The 27,350-nt window shown below is 53.2% G+C and overlaps 1 protein-coding gene across 3 annotated transcripts in view; it reads left to right on the top strand.

Moving 5' to 3' along the window:
* AGPAT4 (1-acylglycerol-3-phosphate O-acyltransferase 4) overlaps positions 1–27,350 on the top strand; it is a 120,736-nt gene that overhangs the window by 88,705 nt on the left and 4,681 nt on the right. For all 3 annotated transcript variants that reach the window (XM_045805478.2, XM_045805479.2, XM_045805480.2), the window contains exons 3-7: positions 1,178–1,347; positions 15,743–15,904; positions 16,557–16,710; positions 20,264–20,366; positions 22,867–22,942. In XM_045805478.2, coding sequence (XP_045661434.2) covers positions 1,178–1,347; positions 15,743–15,904; positions 16,557–16,710; positions 20,264–20,366; positions 22,867–22,942 — 665 coding nt within the window. The remainder of the gene's footprint in view (positions 1–1,177; positions 1,348–15,742; positions 15,905–16,556; positions 16,711–20,263; positions 20,367–22,866; positions 22,943–27,350) is intronic.

The raw sequence follows: 27,350 nt of genomic DNA, 5'->3' as shown, positions 1-27,350 counted from the left end.
TCACGGAGCCTGTGAAGTGACCCATTCTAAAGATTAGGACACCGAGGCACCAGGAGGTTCACTTGTCCAAAGTCCCACAGTGCTCACTGCTCACAAACTAGCATGCAATGCCTTCTAGAGAGTTCTAGAACAGCAGTTAGAAAGCATCAGTCTCCAGCTTCAAGGAGAAAGGTTTTAAAACATAGGTTTGCCTGGAGTCAACACTGCACCTGCCCGTCTGTCTGTCTGTGTGCATGCGCGCGCGTGTGTGTGCCCATGTGTGTGTAGGTGCGTGCGTGTAGGTGCATGCGCGTGTGTATGTATGTAGCTAGTGAGTCCTCTGATAAATGTGCACCCCACGAGCCAGAGATAAACAGGGCTCTGACCTTGGCAGGGGCCACGCACCCACCCATCCACCTGCCGAACCCCTTCAGCTTTCCAAATTCTCTTAAAGCTCCTACATAGATACAGTTTTTACGCCAACGTGCCCCTCTTTTTCTGGACAATTTCTACCGTATAGATGGGCGTTTCCTGAAGCAGCCAGGTTGGGAATGGGTCACCAGGATTAAAGCCATCCCTGAAGAATAAAGTCAAATTGGTCATTATTGCCCGAAGAAAGGACTTCTGTTTTCACAGGCTCCTACACGGAGTGTTCTAAGTTCCACTTAGGCCCGCAGTGTCGTGGCCCTGATGGAACCTCGCTTCCTCACACCCGGGTCTTCATTATTTTGGGCGCTCACAAGCATCACGAACGGGAGAGAGAGATGAGGTATTTCGTGTTCTTTGATGGAGTTTGTAAGTGTCCTGACGAGTCATTTCCCAGGATCTTCAGAATTCCGGACATCACCTCGTGCCCCCTCAGAGCGCTGTGCACACGAGGGCGCATTCCTGAGGGACTCGGCTTTCTGGCTGACCTCTCCCCAGGCACGTCACCAGGCAGTGCAAGTCATTTGCCTTCTCGGTGCTTGCTCTCCTTCCCTGGACACTGTGGTGGAGCCTTTCTCGTTCTCCTTCTGCTTCTAAACCATGCCAAGAACAGGGGCCTGGGCGGAAACGATCCAGAACTTGACCGCTAAAAGTTTCTTTCTGCCCCAGGCGGGAGGGGAGAGCCTTGCGCCAGCCCGGCCCAGCAGAACCGAGCCTTGGTCGCCAGGGATGCATGAAATAAACGTCTGTCTGTTGTTGTGGTTTGTTCCAGAGCTGGTGATGCTGCTGGAGTGGTGGTCGGGCACGGAGTGCGTCATCCACACAGACCCCCAGGCCTACCCCAAGTATGGAAAGGAAAATGCCATCGTGGTTCTGAACCACAAGTTTGAGATTGACTTTCTCTGTGGTTGGAGCCTGGCCGAACGCTTTGGGGTGTTAGGGGTAAGTTGGATTCACGTTTCCCCCTCGCACATTTCCCCTGTTCACCGCTATGACTTGCCTTTTTGCTCTCAGTCATCCAGGATCGCAGGGGCATTCACGGTTTCCACCTGATGAAATGTTCGTCACCGATTGCTTTTTATTCCTGCTTGGAATCAAGATGAATGTCTTCTCACGAGCAATAATGATGTTTATTCAGTGATTATTATGTGCTCCATGTGTTATACACAATTTATTTACTTTTTATAGAGATATTTACTATTTATAGAGATTATTTTATAGAGATATTTATGATATTATGAATTTACATCCCTTTTTATAAAACCGAGTTATAGAGGGTTTGAACAATCTGCTCGAGGTCCCACAGCGATGAAGTAGGTTTGGATTTGGACTCGTGGTGTCCTTCATCTCTAAGCTGTTGTCCTCCCCGGCTCACGGACCGCCCTCACCCCTGCCTTTTCAACTTTATGGGCTTTAGAGTGTGGAATCCTCAAGCCAGAGAGTTTCAATGGCAGAATTCAGAAGAAATACGAAATTCTGTGTCCTCCAACTCGTTTGACTTCTCGCACGCCTTTGGGGCTGGGCTTTCTTAGTTGACTTTTTGTCCCCTCGAAAACGGCAAGGTGTGTCTTGGTCACGCCTCTCTCAGATAACCGAATTGAAGTTGTCTCGGCGCTGGGCTGTCGCAACAGGGATTGCAACGCGCGCTCGCCCGGGGTGGGGAAGGGCTGGGACAGTTTGCGCCAGAGCTTGGCGATCCTGTTTTGCACCTGGGAGCCACCCCTGCAGATAACCGGGGTGTCTGCTCATGTCATGTTGTTTTTGGTGGACCAGGTCGATCAAATCACAGTGTTCAGAGCAGAGGAGATGTGAGACCGGAGGAGGAGCTGGGATGAGAGTCCCCGGGTCTGACCCAGCGGGGAGGCTCCATGGGTCCAGTCCCTGATGTGCCTGTGGAGTCTCAGAGTGGCCAGTGGCGCTTGGGGGTGCCTTTGACTTGGCCTGTTTGGGAAGACCCTTGGTGAAGGAGAACTGTATAGCCTGGGACACATTTTGTATCTGCTTTTAAACATTTATGCACTTTTAAATTGGGGGCAAAAGGAGAGAGAAGGACATGTGCTTAGAACCAAGTCCCATTCACATCTTTGGGACAAATGATACTCATTATGATGCAGTTAAACTATCAAAAGGCAAATGAGGTCTTCTGCCATTTTTCAAGCCATAGAAACAATGAGTTCCATCACTGTTGCTTGCCTTGAGACTTCTAGAAAGCTGCATTGCCTGTGGGTGAATCACTGAAAGGATTTCTAGGAAAGCAACAAGCCTTCCTGCCAACAGTGTTCTTTGTTTTCCTATTTATTCTTCCAGTTCCAACTTGATATCTGTGTGTGCATGTGTGCTAAATGTATTTTCAGGAGCAAGACAGAACATTCTAGCATCTGCCTTTCTCTGTTTTAGAGACCCTGGGCAGAGATCTCAAGTACAGTTTTGTGGTTTTGTTCTCTGCAAGAGGAGACTTCCCCCTAAAATGTCACCATCCGAACCCCATCGTGGATGTGGATGATTGGGACGCGGTCCTTCCTCTGTCTTGGGAGAAAGGGTACCTGGCATCTTTGCACCCTGACTGCTAGAATATGCGTTTTCCTGCCTTAGAGCTAGACTTCCTGGCGTGCTAGTGTCCTCCCAGCCCTGGTTCTCCCCGTGTGCTTGAGGGACAGGCGACGTGTCCCGGGCTTCCCACGTGGCTTTGGGAGGTATCCAGCCTCCGAACGTGAACGCACATCCGGTCCGGGGCAGGAGGCCCCAGGGCACAGCAGGTGCTGTGGATCTGCAGGCACTGTCCCGTCCACGTTGTGCTCTCGGTAGCTTGATGACCTCTTTCCGGGTACCGTTCGCTGCGTTTATGCTATTCCTAACTCTTATCGCATTGCTATTATTTGCACTTCGTGAAGACACTCCCAGAGCCTCCGTTTGGCTAAATCATTGGTTCCAGGATGGTGACGAGTAAGTCTAATCGCAGAGCTCTGCTCCTCACCCCAGGGAGGCATCAGGAGGAAAAGCTGCGGGTGCCTCGGGGGCCCTGGAGCCTTTGCGTCAGAAAACGACCAGGGCCAACTGGCACAGGGACCAGGCTGCCAATTCCCTCCCGGCTCATGGTCTGCACGGGGCTCGTTCTGAGGACCGAGAGCTGTCAGTACTTCGCTAGGTCAGGGAGGGACCCGGCAGGAACTAACAGAGCAAAGGCAAAATAGAGAAACTCACAGAGGCATGCAGCCACAGGGAAACGGGCACTAACAGATGGCAAGAGGGGACTCCTGCGGTGTGCTCACGGGAGAAGTAACATGTGGAGGGTCTCCCAGGCCAGGAGAGGGGACCCAGGCCAGGAGAGGGGTCCCAGGCCAGGAGAGGGGACCCAGGCCAGAGGGTCAGGAACAGTCAGGAGAGGGGACCCAGGCCAGGAGAGGGGACCCAGACCAGGAGAGGGGTCCCAGGCCAGGAGAGGGGACCCAGGCCAGAGGGTCAGGAACAGGTCAGAGACTCTGGAGTCCTTGATGGCTTCCCAGCTTGCACACAGCACTGAGACCGAGGTGGCCGGAAGGTTATTAACGGGACAGCCGTCCAGCCAACAGCACCGAGACTTTTCGCTTCCAGCTGTGATTCCATAAGTGAACACCATCATCATCGGATTGCCTTTCTTACTATTAAAAACCGAGCAGCCAGGGTTGCCAGTGAAGGGGTGTGAGCACTGCCGTCAGAGACTGTTCTAGAAGTTTGGAGGTTTAGGAGACTGCCAGGCTACGAGGCAGGCAGGTTGAAGCCTCAGACGGGGGTGAAGCGTGTCTGCTTCTTACTGGAATTGGGGAGCCCTACTCAGTGGGGCCTCAGGTTTCTGGATGTTTGCTAATGTGCTTCCTGGAGCCTTGGAGTCCCCACCAGGACTGGAGCGAGGGTCTAGACAGGGACGGGAGGTGGCCGCCTTCCCTTTTCCTCCAAGCACCTTACACCAGCCTGTGCCGTGGCTGCACGTTCTAAGGACGCCTCGTGCTGGCCGAGTAGTGGCTGCCAGGAGAGGACAGGGAGGCTCCGTGACCTTCGTCGGGGTCGGGGGCTGGGCCAACTCAGGGGGAGGCTGCCAGACTCTCCTCCCAGGGGAATGCCCTGTCCCCGCGCAGGGAACAGTTCCCATCCCCGCACGGTGCTCGAGCAGCTGAGGTCCAGCGGGAGGCCATGACGCCAGGTGAGCTGCTTGGCCCCTTTCCAGGTGGCACATTCATTCCCGCCACTCTAAAGGGGATACAAAGCCGCAGCTTGTTATGTTAATTGTTCCGCGGTACCCTTGGTCTTAAATCACCTTCAAAGAAAAGGCGCCTGATTGATCTCTTCTTAAAAATAACGCCTGATGTTGAGATCCTTCTGGGGTCTGGGGAACTTGCTTCTTAGAGAAGAAGAGAAGAGCCAAGGAGAAGGTTCCTGGCGGGGCAGTTTCCACCCACACATGTCACAGCCCAAGAAGAAGTGAGTTTAAATTGAAGCAGGTGAAATTTGCCAAAGTTCTTGAGAATGGGGTAACTAAATGTGAAATTAGTTTTGGGGGGAAAGTGATGGGATTTTCTTAAAAAGGAGGAAAAGGTCTTTTAACCTTTTACAGGCATCTGAGGCCCCCCACGGTCATTCCAGGGGCCTGTTCCCGGAGGCCCTGGTTCTCCTCAGAGCTGGCATTTCATGGCCTGGGCCAGGGCACCGAAGGCTCTGGTTATGACCTTCGTGGAACACACTGACTATTCCCTCCCTGAGGAGGCGCTGGCCTGTGGACAGTTAGGAGGGCACGTCTCTAGAGTGTCTCACAAACTGTGGTGTGCAATGCAGAGGCTCAGGGTTCCGAAGCTTCCGGTACCTATTTATCTATCTTTCTGCCCCAGTAAAATATGTACGCGTCACTTCACAGTGGTTACGGGTTACGGCAGGCTACCCACGGTCACGTCTGTCGGGTCTTCCAGCAGCGCGAGGCTACAGGTAAGCGCTCCGTACGCAGTAGCCGGCAGGGTCCATGTTTCCCGGCTGGGTGGTGTGGCCTGGAGGTTGACCTGGAGGCCAACTGGGATATTTCTCTTCAGATCGTTAAAGAGGCCAGATAGATCTATGGCAGTGTGACAAGCCACGAAGTAGAGCCACTTAAGACACAAATAGGTCTTACCTCAGTTTGTATGGTCTGGGATCCAGGCGCAGCTCACCTGGGGGTTGTGGCAGGGGTCTTTCATGAGCCGCCAGCCAAGCTGGCGATCTCATCAGAAGGCTCGCTGCAGGGGTAGCCTGCCACCACAGCCATCCTTGTGTTTGTTGCCAGGCATGACCCCTCCTCTGGGCTTCTTCTCAGCTTTCCCCTGGACCCCTGGATGCAGCCACTGGCTTATCCCCAGGCAGGCAGAACTAGAGAGAGTGGGAGAAAGCACACTAGGCAGGAGCCGCAGCCTTTTTGTGACCAAACTTGGAAGTGGCATCATCACTTGGTCATTATTCTATCTGTCCGTGGTGAGTCGATGAGTCCAGCCCACCCTCCAGGAAGCAGGGCGGGCTACATGAGGGCTCGGACCCCAGGAGGCGAGGACCACCGAGGCGAGCACAGAGCCTGCTACCATGCCACGGCATGACATCTTCTCTTGGACCTCTATTTGCCACTAGTAATGTTATTTAGTTAATATATATTACAGCTCAGCCTGAGAACAGATCGAACTTCTGTTGCATTTCCTCATACAGGGAGAAGTAGGAGAGTAGTAGAATGATTACCCTAAGCAGAGGGCATGCTGATGTCGCCCACAAAGTTCTTATGGCTGTGGTGACAGCCGTGTACGCGTCTTCATAATACTTACCCAGTGGAAGAGCACTGCGTGTATTTTCTGTGGAAGACACGGCTGGGTGCTGTGGAGATACAAAGGTGGATGTGACTTCAGTGACTTTATGATGTCTAAAGAGAAGTAAAGAAGGGACATACGTGCCTGTCACAGGACAGGGGGTGGAAGAGAGCAATGACATAGGGCTGGCCGTGCTCACCTGGGGCGGCAGGATGTGGTGGGCAGGGGCGACGGCCAGCGCATTTAGCCACAGACCAGCCAGCCTACGGCACCATCCTGGGGGCCCCTGGCATTCCCAGTGCCCCCCTTTGTTAGCTGGGGAGGGCCCAGAGGGCCAGCGGACGAGCTGGGGTCACTGCAGTAATGGTGAAATATGGGGGCGGGTGGTGAGTTTTGGTGTGTGAGGCAGCTCTGTTTACCCAACTGTGGGGAGGAATTTCAGTAGTTTCACAACTGGTGTAACACTTTGGTGCTTACAAGCCCATGGACTGTTGCCCCCCTCAGACACAGGAAACTTCCAGAAGGTGATGACATTGAAACAAGGCCTCGAGGGGCCTTGTTGAGGAGCAGTGGGAGGTCGAGGTGAAGGAATGATCGTGAGGCATCGGACAGAGGTGGGAGACCAGGAGTGATACACCCCTCTGCGAGCAAGCGGGCGGGTGCCATGCTCCTGGGCAGAGCTAGTGGCCGGCTCGGCTCTCAGTAAAACGAACTGCAGATGCCATAAACCCCCAGAAAAGCACCCAGGCGCTGAAATTAGAACCGAACCCCACCCACTGGTGTTCCGATTTAGTTTTACCAAGACGCTTCTGGTCCTTGACATTAAATATGGTTCTTCCTGTGAAAGGTGACACGTGTCTGAAATCCAGCATTTCTTAAAGTTTGATTGTGAAAGGATCACTTTTCTCCCTAAAGGTTTTCTGCAGGAAAAATGTCAATGCAGAGTTGTTTAGAAAGGCTACACGAATGTGATTTCCTATAAACCTCCCCCCAAATGGTGGGCTTCCTCTGCTTGTTTTCGATCATGTAAAACTTAGCAGAAAAGTGGACGGTCTAAAAGATGAATCTGTGCCTTCTGAGCTCAGGTATCAAGAGAAATTCTTTCTTTTCCCCTCTACTTACTCCAGAAGATTCTCTCCTACGGGTGGCAGGGGAGAGAAAGATGTGTAGGCAAAAAAAAAAAAAAAAAACCCCAAACCAAAAACACCCCAGTGTCTTAGGGTCCCACAGATGCGGACTTGAACCCTGGCTCCTGCATTTGTGTGACCTTGGAGAGGTTATCTGACTTTTCTGAACCTCAGCTAGTCATTCCCATTTCATGATGTTGTAAGGGCTTAGTAAAGAGGTAGGGCTTACTGAACATATGTACCGGTTTAATGAATATAAGAAAATACCTAGTTGAGTGCCTTACACAAAGCAGGTGTGCAATAATGCTTAGTTTCCTGGACCCGAATTAGTTCCCCTTCCCTGAGTGTTTTCTTACGATGAAGAGTAGGATCGGTATGGAAGCCTAAAGAGAGATCACATACTTTACTCAATGGGATTTAAGCGGCGCTAGATACCCATGCGACTGACGTCTCGCATCGTCTTTCTGCCTGTCTTCGCTCTATCACCATTTCTTCACACACGTTTGTCAAGGTCCTGTTGGCTGCAGAGAAATGAGAAGTGTTTACATGTGGAGAAGTGTTTTTCTTTTTTTAAAGATTTTATTTATTTTTTTGAGAGAGAGAAAGTGAGCATGGTGGGGGGGCAGAGACAGAGGGAGAAGCAGACTCCCCCTGAGCAGGGATCCTGACTCAGGACTCGATCCCAGGACCCCGGGATCATGACCCGAGCTGAAGGCAGATGCTTTGCCAACTGAGCCACCCAGGCGCCCCCCCCCCCCAATGTGGAGAAGGGTTTTATGTTTTCTTTTCCATCAGATACACCTGCAGCTCGGTGCATGGGCTCCATTAGGGTGGGTTTGCCTCTCCGCCAAAGCCAGTAGCATCTGCGTGCGGAAACATGCTCCCCCACCCCGCCCTCAGTGGCTCAATCCCATCATCCGTATTGTACCCTGGCACCACCCATTAGACCACAAGTGGGGGGGGGCACTGTGAGCCTCCAAGTGTTCACCCATTGGGCCAGGCATGCTGGGACCTGGCATTGCACCGCTAAGGACGCCGAGAGAATGGTGAGGAAGCGAGATCCCTCGCGGCCCAGGCAGCCAGCTGCAGCACTGGCCAAGGAAAGGGGTCAGTGGCTCAACGGAAGTACAGACGCACCTTGAGTTCATAACTGAATAGATCCCTGGATTTATTTTTAAAACTGTAGTGCTGAATTAGACACACCAAGGTCTTTTTAATTTTTTTAAATATTTTATTTGTTTGCGAGAGAGAGAGAGAGAGAGAGAGAGAGTGCAAGAAGGAACAGAGGGAAAGGGACAAGCAGACTCCCTCCCCTCTTGGGGCTCCATCCCAGGGCCCCGAGATCACGACCTGAGCCGAAATCAAGAGTAGGATGCTTAACCGACTAAGCCACCCAGGTGCCCAGTCTTCTTTTTTATTAAGCCGGACCCTCTGGCAACGTCTTTAACAAGCCAGGGTTGGGTTACCCCAACTGACTGTAAATCCAGATGTGCTTAAAGCAGCAATACCATTGGGCTTCCTCCCTACTCTCCACACAAGCCTCCGCGGACCTTCAGAGCCTGTGATGTTCGCCCTGGGAACCAGCTCTGACTCTGCCAGGGCCCCAGTGACTGTTCCCTCTTTGTCACACCCCTCCGCTAACGTGCCCAGGGCCCTCGCATGCCCCCGTCTCCTTGGGCTTCCTTCAGCTGCTTATCGAACCCCTGCCGGCCGCGAGGTGCTGGCAGACACTCCTACTATCTTCTGCCCTGGCGGGGCCCTGGCCTCCCCGCCCCGCCCCTGGCTTCCTTCTGCTCTGTCTCTCCACCTGCCCAGGCCTAGGGCCACCCGGCGAAGGACTCAGGCTGGCCATTTGAAACAGAGGCTGGGAAGGGGACACAAGGATCTGTGCTCAAGAAGGGGGAGCAGGATACTGCACCCTCTCTCCACCGTTATCGGGAGCCCTGACCCTGCTGAGCAGAGTCAAGTGTGACAAGTACCCAACGATCAAGTTTCCTTTGTGCCCAGATGCCTCCCCACTCCACAGCTGCACAGCAGGCAAATCCAGAAGCCTTTCAGGTTTGGTCGGGGGAGGGACGGAGACCTGGGTGGGGGAAGACGCAATCAAGAGCCCGGGCAATGGGGTGCTCTGCCCCACCCGGGTAAACAACGCGCCCTTATCTCCAGTCAGAGATGAATTCGCAGAGAGGGCTTTGGTTTCGTGTTTGTTTTATGCATTTCCCCCGTGGCTGTGACTAATTGTGGAACAGTGTTCATTTTGTCTTCTGACTCTCTTGAGATTTTTCTGGTAATGTAAGGTCCCCAGCATTTTCTGTTTTAGCATCAGAGAAGGGAGACAGACAGCGAGAGAGTGAGTAGAAGCAGAATTGGGCCACGTGTATGTTACTCTCATTGGCACAAATGGAGTCTCCCCTTCTGATGGGCACATGTGCACGTGTACAGACGCACACACGCACACACACCTGGTTCGTTATTTTGAGTTCCAGTCTTACCACCTGCCTTTCACCATCTCGAGGGACTTACATGTCAGAGACACGTTGCAGCGCCATCTTTTCCAGTCTTGGACCTGCCTTCTTTGCCGGAGAGCACATCTGTTCAAGAATGTAGTTTAGCGGCAGACGTAACACAGACATTGGTAGCTTTCTATTTCTCTCCTCCCACTAGACTTGAGCATCTCGAGGCCATGGATAATCACCTCCACCTTGGTGTCCCCACCTCGTGCCATGCCTGGCACAAAGGAGGTGTTTAAAAAACACCTGTGGCGTGGACAGAACGGTTTTGAAGTTAAAGTCCACAGATCACACACCAAAAAAAGGATGAGCTGGTGGCTGACTTGCTAGTCCTCTGCAGTGATGGGGCCCAGCTCATAGTCGAGAAAAAAGTCAAAGGCTAAAGTGTGGATGTTTTAGTCTGCTTTCAAAGTTCCACTTAAGAGACTCCATTCAGGTTTTTGTATTTTTAGTACAAATAAGTGACCTTGGGTGACTCCTGTGACCATATGGTAAACCTTGAGGAATGGCCATGTGTTTGGAAGCCAGAAAGAGATATTTGTGCAAGCAGCCTGTTGACCAGGTGCCATCCTACTGACCAATGTTAGTCCCTAACTGTGTTTTCTGTCGGCGCCTACAGAGTGGTCAGAGGAGGCGGGAGCATCACGGAAAGGTGGCTGAACAGGATGCCCTACCAGTTCCAACCGTCCTACAAACCCAGCATCAACACTAAATGTTTTCATCTTATCAGCTGGCAGGTGGCCATGTTGGAGAAAAACCTTAACTAGAAAGTCCTGATTCTGATCATTTTTTATCACAGAGGCTGTGGAGCTGACACAAGTGAGGCAAGAGCCACATAATCTCAGGGTTGGAATGTACTGGATCTCATAGCATCTTCAAAGCAACTCTTTCTAACACCACATGGTCTCTGCAGAGGGGTTGACCAGTTGACTGGAGCTGTTGAAGAGTTTCCTGGGGTGTTCAAGGGTTCATGGGGTTTGCTATCTCTCTGAGCACCTGGATGGTTCCAACTGTGGTTATGGGCTGCTCAGTTAGATTGATTGAGCAGCTGTGGTAAGATAGCTCACCCTCTTTCTCTCCCACACACACCCTTTCTCACACACACACTCATTCCCCCTCACACACACACACTCTCTACAGACACACAGTCTCTCTCTCACACACACTCATACACACAGTCTCTCTCTCACATACCATTCTCATACACACTCATACACACACTCATACACATACTCTCACACACACTTTCTAGACAGTCTCTCACACACAGTCTCTCTCTCACACACATACTCATATACACTCACTCACACACTCTACACATACAAGTCTCACACACACACTCACACACACACACACACACTCTCAAAAGTTTCATAAACTTTTGACTGTAGAATGTGATATCGTGTCAGCAATGCCCTACAATTACCAGAAATGGCCAGGTCCCTGCTGTTGTGGATTCCTCTTGGGAAGTTGCATTTCCTATGAACATTTTTGATTTTCCAGACATGCTAATGTCTAGATGGGCCTGTGGTAAATCACACTCATCAGTAAATCCTCTCAGATTTACCCTCAAAAGAAATCCAGAATAAACGAAATTGATATTGTGTTTATACATTCTTTCTGAAGACATTGCCATCCACACAGAAACCTTTGCTTGGCCCGGGAGGGTCACGATATTGATGGAATATTGAGTTTCTTGGAAGACTGTAAGCATATTTGAGTAGTAAGTTTCTAGTCTCTTGGACTTAAATGAGTGAACTCCTGTAAACCTCTCAGCACACTGCCTGTCAGGGAGTGCTGGATACCTGCGACCTTTTGTTGTTACCATATGCGAAAGCATGGTTTAGGAAATGGGTTGAATTGAAAGGGACGATTAGGCCCTGTGCTTACTCTGTGGTGGTGATAATAGCATGTGTTATTGAACACCTGTTGTCAGGTTGTCAACTCAACACCTTTGTGTATGTTTCCATATGTTATTAAATCGTTACAGCAACACTTTGAGGCCAGTATTCCTTTCCTCATAATACAGCTGGGAAAATCGAGGCCCAGGAAGGTTAAGTCTCTGGACCAAAGTCACACAGCTGGGCCGTAATAGAGCCTGATCAAAACCGGGACTGATTTCAAAGCCTTCCAAATCCTATTATCCCTGCTGAGGAAAGGAAATCAAGTAAAGTGTCTTTGATTTGAAAGGCAAAAGTTTCTACCTTAATATTTTAAAACATTTCTTATATCAAATAAACATAGTCGACATCAAGGGCTAGGCCTAATGATAACATCCAGAACTTTGAGGTTGAAAGATGTATTAATTCAACATAAAAACAGAAATATCTCCTCTGTTCCTTTTGATCGTCATCGTCAAATAGGCTGTTTTGATCTAGTCTTACTTATGTTCCAGAAGCAAACCGTTGGAATGGGCTGGTGTCAACTACTTCTTAGAAGGGGCATTGTTAGAGGAACAGTGCAAAATATTCTGTTGATAAAAAACAGGAAAATCTGGGGCGCCTGGGTGGCACCGCGGTTAAGCGTCTGCCTTCGGCTCAGGGCGTGATCCCGACGTTATGGGATCGAGCCCCACATCAGGCTCCTCCGCTGTGAGCCTGCTTCTTCCTCTCCCACTCCCCCTGCTTGTGTTCCCTCTCTCGCTGGCGGTCTCTATCTCTGTCGAATAAATAAATAAAATCTTTTAAAAAAAAACAAAACAGGAAAATCTAATAAAACAAACAAACAACATCCCTTCTGATTTGACCACTCAGCTATAGCTACTGTTCTTTTTCTGTTTTACTTTTTTCATGTAGTTGTAATCAGACTATGGACTCAGCTTTGATTCCAGACCTTTCAAAAATTTAGTATTCTATAATAAGCATTTCCCCAGCTATGAAATAGTCAAGGAAACAAATTTTAGTGGCTCTAAATCCAAGGTTGACAAACTTCGTAACTGGCAGGATAGTGAAGGTTTCTGGCTTTGTGGACCATATTGCCTGTCACAACTCTCCAACTCAGCTGTTGCAGCGTGAAAGCAGCCATGGGCGGTGTGTACCCAAAGGAGAGTGGCCGTGTTCCAATAAAACTTTATTTATAAAAACAGGTGGTGGTGCCGCTTTGGCCCACAGGCTACAGGAAGGACTCTGCAGTAGCACGTTACGCACCGTATGTGCGGTCTGCCGTATACACCGTCGTTCATTGAGCTCTTCTACTGTGGGACGTTTGGCTGATTTTCAGCACTCTCTCTAACACAGTAGGACAGTGATGGACACGTAGACTCTGGAGCTCACCTCTTTGGTCACTGTCAACGTTCCATTTCCTCTTGGCAGGAGGTTATCAAAGGCCAACCACTAAGACCCACTTGGGTCTGGTGGGATAGTTCCATTAGCAGGAAATACCCTGAAAGTACTTCCCCACCACACAGCTAGGACTGACCGCATGAGGCCACTCATCTTCCTAGACCCAGTGGCTGCTCCCTTAAGCATACGATCCCTTGTTGGTTATACAACAGATCATCTGTTAGAATCCCTCCATGTTGCTGTACAGCATTTTTGGAATGAGTTCAGGAATGCCATTTTTGTACATAGTCCTAACCTACCGAGAAGATACGTTTAGTTCATTGGGGGGGATTTTCTCTCTTGTTTTCGTCTCACAAGCCATGAGTAGGAAGTTAACTGAAGTGTGGACGCAGAGAGCATGAGAACATCCCTGCCGACAAGACGAGGGGGTCGAGGGGGTCGAGGGAAGGCCGACAGGGTCTCCCACGACCTGAAGCCTGGCAGTGGACACACGCTGATAGGCTTTTAAATGGCTCCTATGGGCACAGTGGTGACTTCCAAGGCAGTTTGGTTTTGTGTTCTGAGGGACAGGCACGTCCCTCTCATTTTAGCACGAGAAAGCCCAAGTCGGGATAATTAGTTCATGCGTTTAGGATTTAAAGTAACCCCATGCTGAAAAGAAGAAAGCTGACTACAGGCCAGATTTTTACCAGTGACATGACTGATACTCTGTCATGGGCCCTCGTCAGCTCAACATGTACAGAGACCCTGACCCCGGGGCTCTGGCCGTGAGGACATTCTGCTCCCTCAGATGATAGCAGGGCTGTAGCCAGATGCCTCCCGGGTTGGCACAGCGGCTCCAATGGTCTCAGCATTTCTAGGCTCTTATCTCAGGGTCACAACATGAGGTCAAAGCCATGACACACTCAGCGACCATGGTCATTGCAGAAAAAATGGTGGGCCTCCTGGCCATCTCTCTTTTCGTCATGGAGCAAAATCTTCCCAGAAGTCTCAGAACACATGCACCATAGCAGACCCCTGAGCCTCCTTATCGGAACTGGGTCAGATGCCCATACTAGGCTAAAGGGTCCAGGGGACACGAGGCTGGGTCGACGTCACTCATGGTCACCCCCAGAGCCTGCAGAAGGAGGCTGCAAATGAAAGAGGAGGGGACAGTGACCACTGGGTAGGCAGCCCTCCGTGTCTGGCCCCGTGCCTTGGTGGGCATGAACGTTTCCCCCGGATGGTGCCCTGCGGTAAGCAACCTGGCCTAAGGCTCAGCTTCCCCGGCTGTCAGCTCTGTGATTCCGGGCAAGTTACTGAACGTCTCTAAGCTTCAGTTTGATTATCTAGAAAATGGGGCATCTAGTCCTTTGACGTCAAAGGGAGTAGAATTTATATACGTGCATCACCTGTGCCTAGCACGTGGGAAGGCCTCCTCCCAGGTACGGCGAGTTCTGGACCCACGGGCACTGGCCTCTAGGTCCTCTGGGGGCAGGCCCCGGATTTGATGGCTTCTCTTCTTTGAGAGAATTTGCATGTTGGGTCTGTGAGAATAACAAAAACAAAACCCATCAAAACATGGAGACACTAAACCTGAAAGGGGTCTGTCTTTGTCTTTCCCACCGTGAGGGATGATGTTTATTGTTGGGTTTTTGAACAGAAAGGGGGCAAGTGGCTGTTTGTGGCTTCTCTGGTCTGTGCAGGTGGGTAGGGGGATATGGCCCATTGCTCTTCACTGAGCTGCAGCTGTGTGACTGCTGCGGACATGACAGGCCTCCTAGGCTCAGGGCAGAACTAGACAGTTGTCACCAAGAGCAACGCTAAGGCTACCTGGCTGTCCAGATCACTGCCCCTCTCACCTGTGCCATCGATCACTGACTGCCATCTCAGAGAGTATCTTGGCCTATTCTAAAACTAAGGGTAAAAAATGCAGAGCCCAACCCGCTAGATGAAAAGCAGTTTTTGTGTCTCCCCTGCCCCCACGATGCCCCGGATCCCTAGTCTTCTCCAGGCCAGCACAGGCCACGTAGCCTGGCACAGCTGGTGAGGGGCCTGTGCCGAGCAGCCCCAGGGGCCCGCCTGTTGGTGGGCCAAGTCCATGCGGTTTGAGCCAGACTCGGGCAGTCTCAGGTGGGAGTCCCAGCCCCACTTGCAGCTTAGAAATGAGCCAGGGAAGGGATGGGGGAGAGACTCCAACATGATCTGGTAGCCCAAGCTCAAGTCCAGGCTTCCCCATTTTGCAGCCCTAGGACCCAGAGAGCCCTCTAGACCCCATTTCCTAGTCTGTGAAAGGAGAATAATGTCTGCCCTGCTGACAGAGCCAAGTTTGGCTGAGGACTGGTGAGATCTCCGGGAAGAGTTTGGTGTCACAACTGCCTGACCAGCTTGGAAAATGACCTGAGCATCGCTGTGACCCTTACATGTCCCTCATTGTTCTTGATGCCGCCCAGATGCCTGCCCACCCCCACGAAAACCCTTCCCCCCGCCCCACCGTGCAGAGTGAGCACAACCTTGGCCTCTGGTTGACCGGTGTGGAGGCTGCAGGGTCAGTGGCTGAACTGTCCCGTTAGGCCTTTGGAGAGTATGTCCGCCCCTCTTTTTCTAGGAACATCTCTGTAAATCGCCCTGGGCCCCCTCCTCTGTTTCAGGGCTCCAAAGTCCTGGCCAAGAAGGAGCTGGCCTACGTCCCGATCATTGGCTGGATGTGGTACTTCACAGAGATGGTCTTCTGCACGCGCAAGTGGGAGCAAGACCGCAAGACCGTCTCCAAGAGCCTGCTGCACCTCCGGGATTACCCCGAGAAGTATTTCGTACGTAAGACCCTGGGCAGCCACACCCCCGTCCGCACTTCACCAGCCCCCAACCACTCCCATGTGAGCAGCCCGGCGCGCTTACACCTGTCCTGACAGCCCGCCCGGCTGGCCTGCCCCCTGTCACACGCTACCCGGTCCTTCTCTCTGAACTAACTGTTGCAGAATAGACCCTCAGAACAGTCTTGTCACACACTCAGGATGCTCTTGTCACACTCACTCACACTCAGGATGCTCTTGTCACACTCACTCACACTCAGGATGCTCTTGTCACACACAGGAGACTCGTCATGCACACTCAGGATGCTCTTGTCACGCTCACACACACTTGGGATGCTCTCGGCACATTCACACACGTATCCACACACACACTCACACACAGACTCACACATATGCTCACTCCTCTGCTATCCTCAGGTGGCACATTTTGTCTCCGCAGCTCACGTAGACGCAGAGAGGAAGGCCAGCCTCTGGGCCGCACCCCCAGGTCAGGGGCAGGCGTAGCCGCCGGGGGCCATCCCTGCTGTGGCCATAGGGGCTCCCGTGGGACCATATGTGTATGATGGGAGGCGGCGTGTGACTCAGAACGAGTGTGAGCCGGGGCTGCGTGTGTGACGAGGGCCGCGTGTGACTGTTGCGCTGTTTGCTGCAGTTCCTGATTCACTGTGAGGGCACGCGGTTCACGGAGAAGAAGCACCAGATCAGCATGCAGGTGGCCCAAGCCAAGGGGCTGCCCAGCCTCAAGTACCACCTGCTGCCACGCACCAAGGGCTTTGCCATCACCGTGAGGAGTTTGAGAAATGTAGGTAAGGAAGATCCCAGTGTCCCCCGTGCCCTGCAGCAAGGAGACCGCACCCCAGCACCCCCACCTGAATAGCTCTCCCCTGGCAGCTCCTCCCGGCTGATTGGGGCTGGTAGCTAGAAGGGCAAACGGGGACAAAGGATGGTTAGCTAGGATCCAGGCCTCTGCCTGCTGGCGCGCTCTCTCGCTCTCTCTCTCACACTCACGCACACACAGGCACGCACACACCTTGCACACGCAGGCCGAGCAAACACTGCCCTCTACTGCTCAGCGCCGGAACTGCAGGGCTCTGGTGACCTTCCCGGGTCCTTCGCTCACCTGGGTCCTCACCCGGGTTCAGCCTGACCCCACACCCCGCTAGCCCAGGGTTTTGGCGTCATTTTGCTGTGTTTGGCATTTCTTGGCCATCTGTTGGCACCAGCTGCCTCCAGCTGATGAACTCTGTGACCTTACCCTCTGTGCCCGCTGACCCCCTGAGTCTGGAGCCCTGAATCACCGTGAGTGAGAAGAAGAAAGCAGCAGCTTTTGTTTCCAGTCTTTTGTCAGGACTCTGTGTCATCTCACATCCTCGGCCCTGGGGTCTGGCAGTACGGGCTTTGCTCCCCGTTCTCCCGGGCAGCCCCCCCCCCCCAAAGACCCACTTTCCTCCTCTGGCCAAACAGGGCTGGGAGGAGGCCGGGAGGCCGGCGGGCCTCGGGGGCTCGGGCTCAGGGCAGCTCCGAGGTCGCACCGTTGTCCTCACGTCCCGTCCCCCAGGGCCAGGCACCGCCCTGGCGGGAGTCCGGCAGCCGGTCTAACAGCTTCTGTCCGTACACGGCTGTCTTAATCCGGGTCCCCAGGCCTCCTCTAACTTTGTGAGCCAAGGGATCTGAGCCGAGGGCGAGGGGTCTCCTGCGGCGCTACCCGCGCCCGGGGCCGCCTGTAAACCCGCCCAGGCCTCCTCTGCTCAGGCCTGAGCCCGAGGCCTCGGCCTTGAACCCGCAGTAGCACGCGCTCAGGTGCCGCCCCGCCCCGCAGGCGCAGGCACCAGGGCAGGTGCGCCGAGAACCCCCCCGCCACGCCCTCCGCCCCCGCCCCCCGCTGTCCACACCCCCCCATCGCCGAGCTGACCTGGGTTGCCTCCTGCCCAGACATCACCCGCCAGTGCTCCGCACACCCAGCAGCCGCCCCACGCGCACTAGCTTGCAGCTTTGGGGCCGCACTCGTCCTCTGCTCAGCCTCGCAGCTGTCTGCGGAGCTCTGGGGTCACCCCAGAGATAGAGCCTGCCTGTCACGGAGCTCCCTGCGGCCCTGCCCCGCCTGACCCCAGCAACCCCGGGCGGAGGTCGCCGGCCTGTCGCCTGTCCCTCCTCCGGCTTCCCAGACCCCAGCGGCTTGCATCCTGCAGCGTCCGGCAGGATCAGAGCGAGGCGGGAGACCCGACGTGAGTGCGGGCCCCCTTCGCCGGCTGTGTGACCCTGGGCGCGTTACCTCGCAAAACGTCCAAGAGTTGCAAGGAGGGTTAAACGCGAGAAGAGGCAGAGGATCAGCCTGAGGCCTGGCAGGTACCAAACACGTAGTCAAAGGTTGGCTGTTAGGAGCTGCCCGAGGAGCCTGCTCGCCTCACCTTCGCCCCCTAGTGGGGGCGCCCCGCTTCTGGGTCTGGTTTTCCTCGTGGGATCCCGGCCCTGAGACAGACTCCCTGGCTGAGCTTGGCGGGCGGGGCCGCAGCAGGGAGGTGGCCGGGCAGGGCAGGCTGTGCCCCCCCTACCCCGGAATGAGGGCCAGCACTGCCAGGGCACTTCGGATTTGCCCCCTGCGCAAGTTCGTCCGGCCTGGCCAGATCCAGCGAAGGAAACTGTTTTTACTTCCAATATACAGATGAAGAAGTTGGGGCTCGAGAGAATTTGAGGACACGGAGGCTGCCCCGGGGGGAGGGGCTGTCTGGGCTCCCCTCCTTCTCAAGGGCTTTGCAGGCAGGTGGAATTAGTGCTAGGCTGTTTTATCACTTCAAGGCGCTTCTCTTGGGGTTGCTCCTCAGAAAAAGAGGGAATTGTGCAAATCATTAGTTTTTAGTCTGTCCTCTGGGGAACCCCTGTGGCTGCCCCCCCCCCCCGTCCTTGATTAACCAAAGTAACCCCACTTCCGTTGTATCCATCAGGCTCTTGTGTAAGAGCCAGTCTGCAGGAAGGAGGTTGGAAACCCACTGAACCGCATGGGCTCCATGACCCCTTCTTGCTCTCAGACCCTGTGACCCCACGGCCACACAGCATATGGCTTGAGTGCCTATTACTGTAATGCCTGCAAACTGTGGTAAACATGGAGGTTGTCCTCCACCAGGCTCACTCTGCCCATGGAGAGTGATGCCTCCCCCCGCAGCCAGCCAGCCTCCAGTCCCAGGACAGGAAGGGGCAGTGGTCTAGTCACTGGGGGTTGGGAGCTACCCGCAGGCATTCCCGTGAGCCAGCAGGAGAGACCCCCTCTCCTCAGCTAAGACTCACGAGCTGCCAGCAGGCCTCCTGCAGACCCCACCTGGCCGCCAGGCAGCAGGTAGAAGAAAATGGACAGTGGTTTTCTGACTGATGTTTGAATCTTGGTTCTTCATATCCCCAACTAGACCAAGAGGACCCCCCGTCATCCTCCCATCCGCTTTATGAATAGTAACTGCACACAGGCAAAGCTCTCCGTAAAGTACCAGGCCCACATCGATTGTCACGCGTGCCAGGCCCCGTGGGAAGCGCAGACTCTCTACAGCTCAGCAAGCGTGTGAGGAAGGGTCTCCTCCTCTGGGGGAACTAGGCTCCGGGCGGCTGGGGGCACGTCCAAGAGAGGACCCCACAGGCACCAGGCTGACTTCATAACTCGTGTTCTTCTACTGTCCTGTCCTGTCGTCCTGTCTCCACGTTGCATTTCTGTGCACTCGCGGTCGTTCACGCATGCCGCATCCCTGCCCCTCCGCCCGCTGAGCGGTCACAGAGCCCGGGCCAGGCCCTGAGGCCGCAGCACTCACACCTAACACAACCTGCAGCTTGCCGACAGGTTAACTCACCCTTCGGCAGCTGCATGGACCTCACACGTTCTTCTTTGCCTCTCAGCCATGTTTCAGCAGACTCTAGTTCAAGTCCTTAAGATGTCTCCAGCATCTTATTCTAGTTTCATAGCGGTCTTACATTTCTAGGGGGGAGAAACGCTTGTAAAGCGGTTCTACTGCCATAAACTGAGACATGTCCTTAGATAGGATGCTCTCGACTGTCTGATCTTATGACTGATATCTGCCTAAATATTGGTACTTATTCTAGAACTTCTAGATGGGACACTGCAGTATTGCTTGACACTACTCTGACCTCAGTAATAACTATTCTCAGTTACAGAGTGGTAGTGTGCTTTTCTGATTACAAAAGGTGATGTGTGTTCAGTGTAGGGCATTTGGACGATATAGAAAAGCATGAAGAACCCAGTCATCCCACCATCCTGAGATAACCAGTTAGCCCATCTCATGATTGTTTTCCAATGTGTGTATCTACAACAAAATTGGGCTCACACGCTATATACTGCTTTGTATGTTTTATTTTTTATAGTTTCAGCTGTATATGACTGTACACTCAATTTCAGAAATAATGAAAATCCAACACTGTTGGGGGTCCTCAATGGGAAGAAATATCACGCAGATTTATATGTCAGGTAAGTTGGTTCCATTTCCTTTCCAAAACAGAGAGTGCCCATCAAAGTAATGAAATCACAAATGGCCTACAGACCTCTTTCCAGGGAAGTCTGTGTCGTATTTTCTTGTCTGCACTCTGTAATGAAATGAACTTCACAGCCTGTATTTATATCAGGAACTCAAGACACACAGCACTAATGTCAATCATCAGGGGAAGCCTCCTTTCTTCTCAGCCACTTTCTGACTCTCTGACCAATTCATACTCATCATAGAGCTCAGTATTTCACAGTCATTTGGAAGATAGTATTTTATAGTCATTTGAGACGGAGTATGAAGAGATTATTTTACTGACCCCTTTTTTGGAGGATGTGTCTGCTACAGACAGACAGAGATAAGAACATGTATAATTTATAGGGAGGTCTAGAGACAAATGGAGAACATTTTAGCAGTATCTTATGTTTTATATCCCAAGCTATTATGATTTTCTTGAAAAGACTTCATAGGATATTAGACAAACCCGTTCTCCTGGCCCGTTATATCAGCTTACGGAATGGGCCTCACCCTGTCTTCTGCTATGTCATCGAATTGAGTGCGAGACAACTGAAAGATACTGCAGACCGTAAAACACAGTGGGGACTCACACATAAAACCCAGTGCGACAGTGGTTTCCTTCGCGCTAGTTTGTCTTCCCGGGAGGCTAACCAAGGTGATCCAACATGCCCGCTATTGGAGAACTAGCCAAGTGTTCTAGAACATTCTGATTATTTTTTTAAAAGACCTTATAGATACTAAAGTACAGCCACACGGGACGATGTAAATTCAGTGGCTGATCATTACAAGGCTGCAAGAAAGGCTCAGACCTTCCAGGAGAGATGTTTTGGTGGACGGACAGCCTGAATTAAATAGCTTTCCAGCTGGAGATGACTCCAGCTCCTACAAACAGGAAAGAAGCACCCTAATTACTCCTGTTTCCTAATGCCACAGCCGACAGTCTACCTTATTCCGCAGTTTAAGGCAGATGAGGGCAGAAAAATCAACCTTCCTGAGGGAGGCCATCTCCCCGAAGTAAAGGCGGCTTTGTCCCCTGAGCTCTGTCGACACCTGGCAGAACCCCTACTCTGTGGCCAGTTGGGCCCCAGGTATTTGGGGAAACCTGGAGCACTATGTGGGATTATCCGATGCACGTGCAGGGGTGGGGCGTAAACAGCCGAAAACATACCACGTGGGCGCAGGGACGCCGGTGCTCTCACGGCCTCGGGGGGAGACTGTGCCGCGGCACACACTTCTCACGGTGCAGGTACCCCTCAAGGTGGTACAGGCTTTCTCGTGCTTTACCTGCACGCAAAATATTAAAATAGGAAGGGCAGGAATGTCAAGGAAGTTCCTGAAAAGAGCGAAAGTGCCTTAAACGCCTACTATCCAAATAAGTAGTATGTAGGCTCCCTATCCTTTTTCAGGAAACACAGTTAGAGATCCGGCTTCCAAACCAGAGTGAGCCAGAAAGAGCGAAGGAGTCGGGTATTCATGGGAGGACGTGTAGGAGTTTACGGGGTAATTTTTCATGGTGTGAAAACTCACCCCTGTACAGTTCCGCCTCGGTTACAGGACGGAATCCCACATTCTCTCAACAGGCCCTAGTGTGATGGGTGCGTTCTAAAAATGTACCTGATTACTAAGGTAGTCCTGAGCCAGAGAGGGGCGTGAAGCCACCCATGGCAGTCGCGGGGACACAGGACGTCCTGCACACGTCAGGTGTGAATAAATATGCCTGGACATCACAAAAGCCAGCAACCCAGGGCAAACAGACCTAGCTATCTAATAGGGTAACTGGAAATGTGGTCCAGTGCCCCCCCCCTTGCTCAGGGGTGCTGTTGGCAAGTGGCTGAGCCTCCAGCCCCAAAGCCACCCTCGAATCTCGTGCACCTCTGGTGAGCACAGGGCCACCGGGCCTGAGAGTCCCCTGCTTTCTCCATGTTCCCCAAGATACTCGGCCTTCCATTTGTAGAAACCCTTGCAGCACGCTGGCCTCCACATGTCCAAGAGGCCAAAGGGATCACTGGATGGAGACACTTCCCCGCTGCATTGAGTCACTACCCGGCTGAGAGAAGCCCCAGCACAGGATCACCTACGCACGGATTCCGTGTATGGTGCATTGTAGCAGGTGGCAAATGGGGCAAGACTGCTCTCTGTCGGAGAGGCAAACCCCAGGTGTTTGGAGCCTCTCCGTGAGGCAGGGAGGGAGGACGGAGAGAGGCAGGCGTCCCCTGCTGACACTGCCTCGGTCTGAGTCACTGAACCTGCCGTAGCAGGCCGTTCCTTCAGGGACCAGGACTGCACCTGGGCCCGGATCTGCCCAGTATTGGTATGAATTTCCACCTGTCAATTGAGTTGTCCTCCACACATCCTCATGACGAGGCTCCCTACGTAGAAGCCCGGAGATGTCAAGCACTGTTATTCTGAGAGCATGGTTGGGGCATCTGGCGCTGGCCTCCTCCCTGCTAGCTGCTCTCTGCTTTGCAGGCGGATTCCTCTAGAAGAAGTCCCAGAAGATGAGGACGAGTGTTCGGCCTGGCTCCACAAGCTCTATCAGGAGAAGGTCAGTGCAGCGGGGCGGCCCTGTGGGGTCCAAGAACCCATTTCGAGGTGCAGCTGTGGGTGCACCGTGGGGGCCTCTGGGAGCTGATGATGGCGACAAGCGTTTTTCCATCGCTGTGAGACCCCACACCCAGCGTGTAACCACCTGGTCTGGTGAGCTCTACTTGACAAGGGGGAAAAGAATATAGCAAATAGGTTTTAAGGGGGCTTCACAGGAAGAATGATGGGTGTAGTGACAGGAAAGGAAGTGATGGCCTCCAACAGCTCTTGTCTACTTAGGAAAAGTAGCCTCTGGTTCTTGGAGGGGTGGAATGTCCTTTCAGCAAATGCGTAGGATCCTGATGGCTCCTGGACCTGAAGTGTGGCTGCCTGTAGGGTCTCAAAACGGCTGGCAGGAGCAAGATGGAGGCTTGCAAGACTCCGCCTCGCTGGGCTGGAGCTGGCGCTGTGCCCCCCACCTACCGTGTGTGCTCCCCCCACGCCCCCCACACCCCCCGCCGCGCAGGCAGCTTCCTTCCCTCCTCTGAGCAGGGCCTTGCCTTTCATCGCTTTCTCTCCTCAGAGACGTGTGCAGGGGGCAGAGGGAGTGGATTCTTATTGCCCTAACTGCTTGATCTGATGGAGGAGAAAGGGTTAGCGTCCACTTAGTGAGGAGGGCGTGTTGATGACCAAGTCTCACTGCCCACAAGACTTATTTCTGATTCATCCTACACGTCAAGGCCAAAGCAGGCGATTACCTAGAATCGCGCGCATCGAGGAGGAGACTGATGTCCTGGTGCCGAACTCCACCCATACGGGCCGGCTGGCACGTGCTGTCTTTTTCTCCCCACTCCCTAGAGAAGAGAATCACACAGAACGTGACGGGCTGTCTGCTCCAGTTGGATAAGCACTTTAATCCTTTGAGATTGCGTGTGGGCCCCAAAGACTTCCAGGTTACCACCATCGGATGAAGGAGAGACTTCTTACAAATATGCTCAGTTTGGGGGATCAAGATCCTGATACGCTCGCAGCAAGAAGTCGCTCCTATGTGCCCAAGAAAGTGCTTTTCCGACGGTTCCTGTAAAAGCCCTTTCACAGAACTTGTCATTTTGGGGTCTTCTCTGGATGGGTTATAGGATAGGCATCCAATCTCCTCTTCCAAACAGCACACAGGGACCAGCCCCTGTCACAGAGTGGGGACCACGCAGTCCCCTCAGCCTCGGAGATTCACCCCATAGATCGGAGGGGGCCCTAGAAATGCATATTTCTGACATGTGGCCCATGCTTGGAAACGCACTGTGGAGCTTTTAAACCAGGTTCCCAGTTAGGAAGGTTCTGGGCTGCCTGGGCCTGACAGAAACACACAAACAACATATATTCTTTTCCTCTGGTTTCACACACGAGGCGCCATTTTTCCTTGTGCTGTTTTCTGGTTTAATCTAGGCGGTATTCACCATGTCACTGTTAGCAAGAAGCACAGCGCGCTAAGAAAAGGCCTCAGAAAGGAATGCCTTTGTAAAGAACCACACGAACAAATCTAACGAACGCGGGCCCCAAACCCAGCAAAGCAAAGGAGACTTTTTCTCCCTGGGCCCATTCTCGGCCGTGTTCAGGTGGGAGACTTGTGGCCATCCTGCGACCCGAACCACTTGGGCGTTCAGCAAATAGGCACCTCACCTTCCTGATGAGGTCTCTCCGGAGGCTTTTCTCTAAACTACGTACGCTTGAAAATGATCCATTCAGTTTGGAAGGGGTTCTCAAAACGATTATCTGGTGCAAAGCTCTTATGCTAGTGATGGGGAAACTGAGGTCCAGAGGATGACATCACTTTCCCAGCTCCCGGCTCCCTACTGAAGCCAGGTGGCGGAGGCCAGGCCCTTCCTCACTCCCGCGGGCCGTGTCTGTGAGCAGACCTGGGAGGCTCGCCTTCTCCCCGGGGGACCACCATGGAGCAGTAAGCAGGAGCGGTCAGCGGTGCCTCCAAGAGGAGCTGTGAACAGATGGGAAGGAAGCCCAGCATCCTGTCGTTTCTGTGGCAGCCCTGTCCCCTTCCTCAGGAGCCTCGATGGGTCTGAGGTTTTACGTACCAGAAACCCCGGGGCCCCACCAAGCGTGCCACAGAGGGGTTCTGTGTTAAGTGTCACCTTTCAGACGTGTGGTGTTGAAAGGCAGTTCTGCTGACGTTGAGCTTGGGGCTTCAAGGCAGCAATTCTCAGGCTTGTCTCACGGGCCAGTCAAGTGTCTGCAAAATGCGGGAGGGGGCACCGGGCGGCCGAACAGGGACATGCCAATGCTTGATTCTGGTCGGGCAGGGACGTCATCAGGAAGGGCATCTCCGAAAATAGGGCCATCCTTCAAGTGGAACAAATTTCGTGTTTGGACAGGCACAACGTTCGTGACTCGTCAGCACCCGGGACCGCTGCTGGTGCAGGTGTGGGCTTTGGGAAACCATCCAAGCCCTCGCACGATCTCTTTGGGGACAACGGCAGCGCCCAGATAATCACTTTTCCGCAGAGCCAGGGGTTACCCCATCATACGGTTTGAACCAATTCTGACTTCTCATTTCTGACTTAAGATACTTACTTACTCCCCTGGCTGGGAGTCTGACGTCTGCCGGGGGGATGAGGAATTGGCCATTATTGGTGCACACTGAAGAGCAGGCAGAGGAAGCTGCGTCCGACCTGTCTTGTGGGTGTGCAGGGCCCACGGGGGCCACGGCTGGGAGCTGCTCTGTGCGGGGTGCAGAAGCTGCAGAAAATTCTTCAAGCACAAGAACGCAGGGTTTTCCAAGCTGGTGATGGCTTTCGCACGGACGCTGAGGGCATTGCTCCCGGGAGCGACGGCCGGATCTGCGGCTTGGCCCCACAGTGCGGTCCTCTGCCGACAACACACTCCAGCCTGAGTGCCGCCTCCCCGTCAGGCTGATGCCCTGGAGGGCTGTCCTCTGAAGGGTCCCTCCTGCCCCGGCCTGCTGACAGGGGAGCCAGCTCTGACTTCCCTCTCTTTCCTTCTCTTCTCTTCTCTTCCCCCTTCCCCTCCCTGCCTCCTTTCTCCCCCAGGGACTTATCAAAGACATTTTCTTTTGCGGAGCCAAACGCTGGGCAAAGCCAGCCGGTCCAGCTGTTTGCAGACGGCCTGGCCTTTGGTGCCCGCCTACACTCTGCGCACTTGGTGGGTTTGCCCTCTGTTGGGAGCATGTCCTCCCCCTTTAGACTTTGGGGTTGAGATTTCTTTCTGGAAACAAACCAACTCCCCCTGCACTAAATACGTTCCCCAATTCCAACTTATCCTACGCCATGTGACGCTAGCACACGGAAACAAAACATGGAAGCATCAGTAACCAAGGCCATCTCCCCGGGGGGGCGGACTTGATTGCAGAAGAAGTGACACGGCTAAAAGAGGCCAGGAACGTCCTGCTGCTGGGGCGAACATCGGCCCCCCACACCAGGCGCTCCGTGTCCCACCCTGCAGGGTCAGGGTCACAGCCACGGCCCCGGGAGGCCAGCATGTCACTGGGGGCAGTGAGGGGTCTTGGGGAGAGATTTAGTTTTCTGAACAAAACGGAGAACAAGAAAACTCTGGAGTGAATGAGTTCTGACCCCTAGGAAAGGGGGTGCTTTTTCTTCTTGCTAGAGGCACAAATAACCTTTGGCTTTAGCGAGTGTCTTTCTGGCACGAGATGAAAAAAGCAGCACCGGTTCCCCAAAGAAACATTATGATAGACGAGTACAATCAAGACTATTCAGGAAAAGAATTAAAAAAAAAAAAAAACTTGCCCATTTTTAAAATGGGGGAGTTTGATGGTATGTAAATGACGCCTCAATAAAGCTGTTTCTTTAAAGGCGCAGAAGCACCCCCTCCCACCCCAGTCCGGTCAGGCTTCTAGAGCAAAGTGCCACAGGCCAGGTGGCTTGTAAACAGCAGACATTCCCTTCTCACAGCTCCGGAGGCCAGGTGACCAGGAGCCTGAGAGCCAGGCCCCCACTGGGGCTGCTGTGTCCTAGAGTGGTGGACGGGGCGTGGGGACTCTCTGGGGTCCCTGTGTCAAGGGCACTACCCCCGATCTCGAGGGCTTTGTCCTCACGCAAGGCCCCACCTCCCAAGCCCAGCGCATGGGGGATGAGGTCTCCACATGGAGATTCCAGGGGGACACAAACATTCAGTCCGGAGCAGCCCCCTTACCGAGTTATTGGGCTCCTATGGCCCAACCTGGGATGAGAAAAATCACCTGGGGTCATGGCAGGGAGGTAAAATGGGAGGCCTTGGCAGAGTTAGGGCCCTCTGTCTGGACAGGTCGCTGTCGCTTGCCCAGAGCTGGTCTGCTTTGGCCGCAGGCTTGTCTCACCGAGGGTGTGAACACTTGGCACACAAGCCGATTGTCCTAAAACTGCTTGATTATTTTGTCCAAAAGAAGAGACACAGGAGGAGAG

The sequence above is a fragment of the Ursus americanus genome, chromosome 11, assembly GCF_024610735.1.
Source record: "Ursus americanus isolate L20-20 chromosome 11, mUrsAme1.1.p, whole genome shotgun sequence".
NCBI lineage: Eukaryota > Metazoa > Chordata > Mammalia > Carnivora > Ursidae > Ursus > Ursus americanus.
The sequence above is the reverse complement of the archived record's forward strand: the minus strand, read 5'-3'. Positions and strand labels throughout refer to the sequence as shown.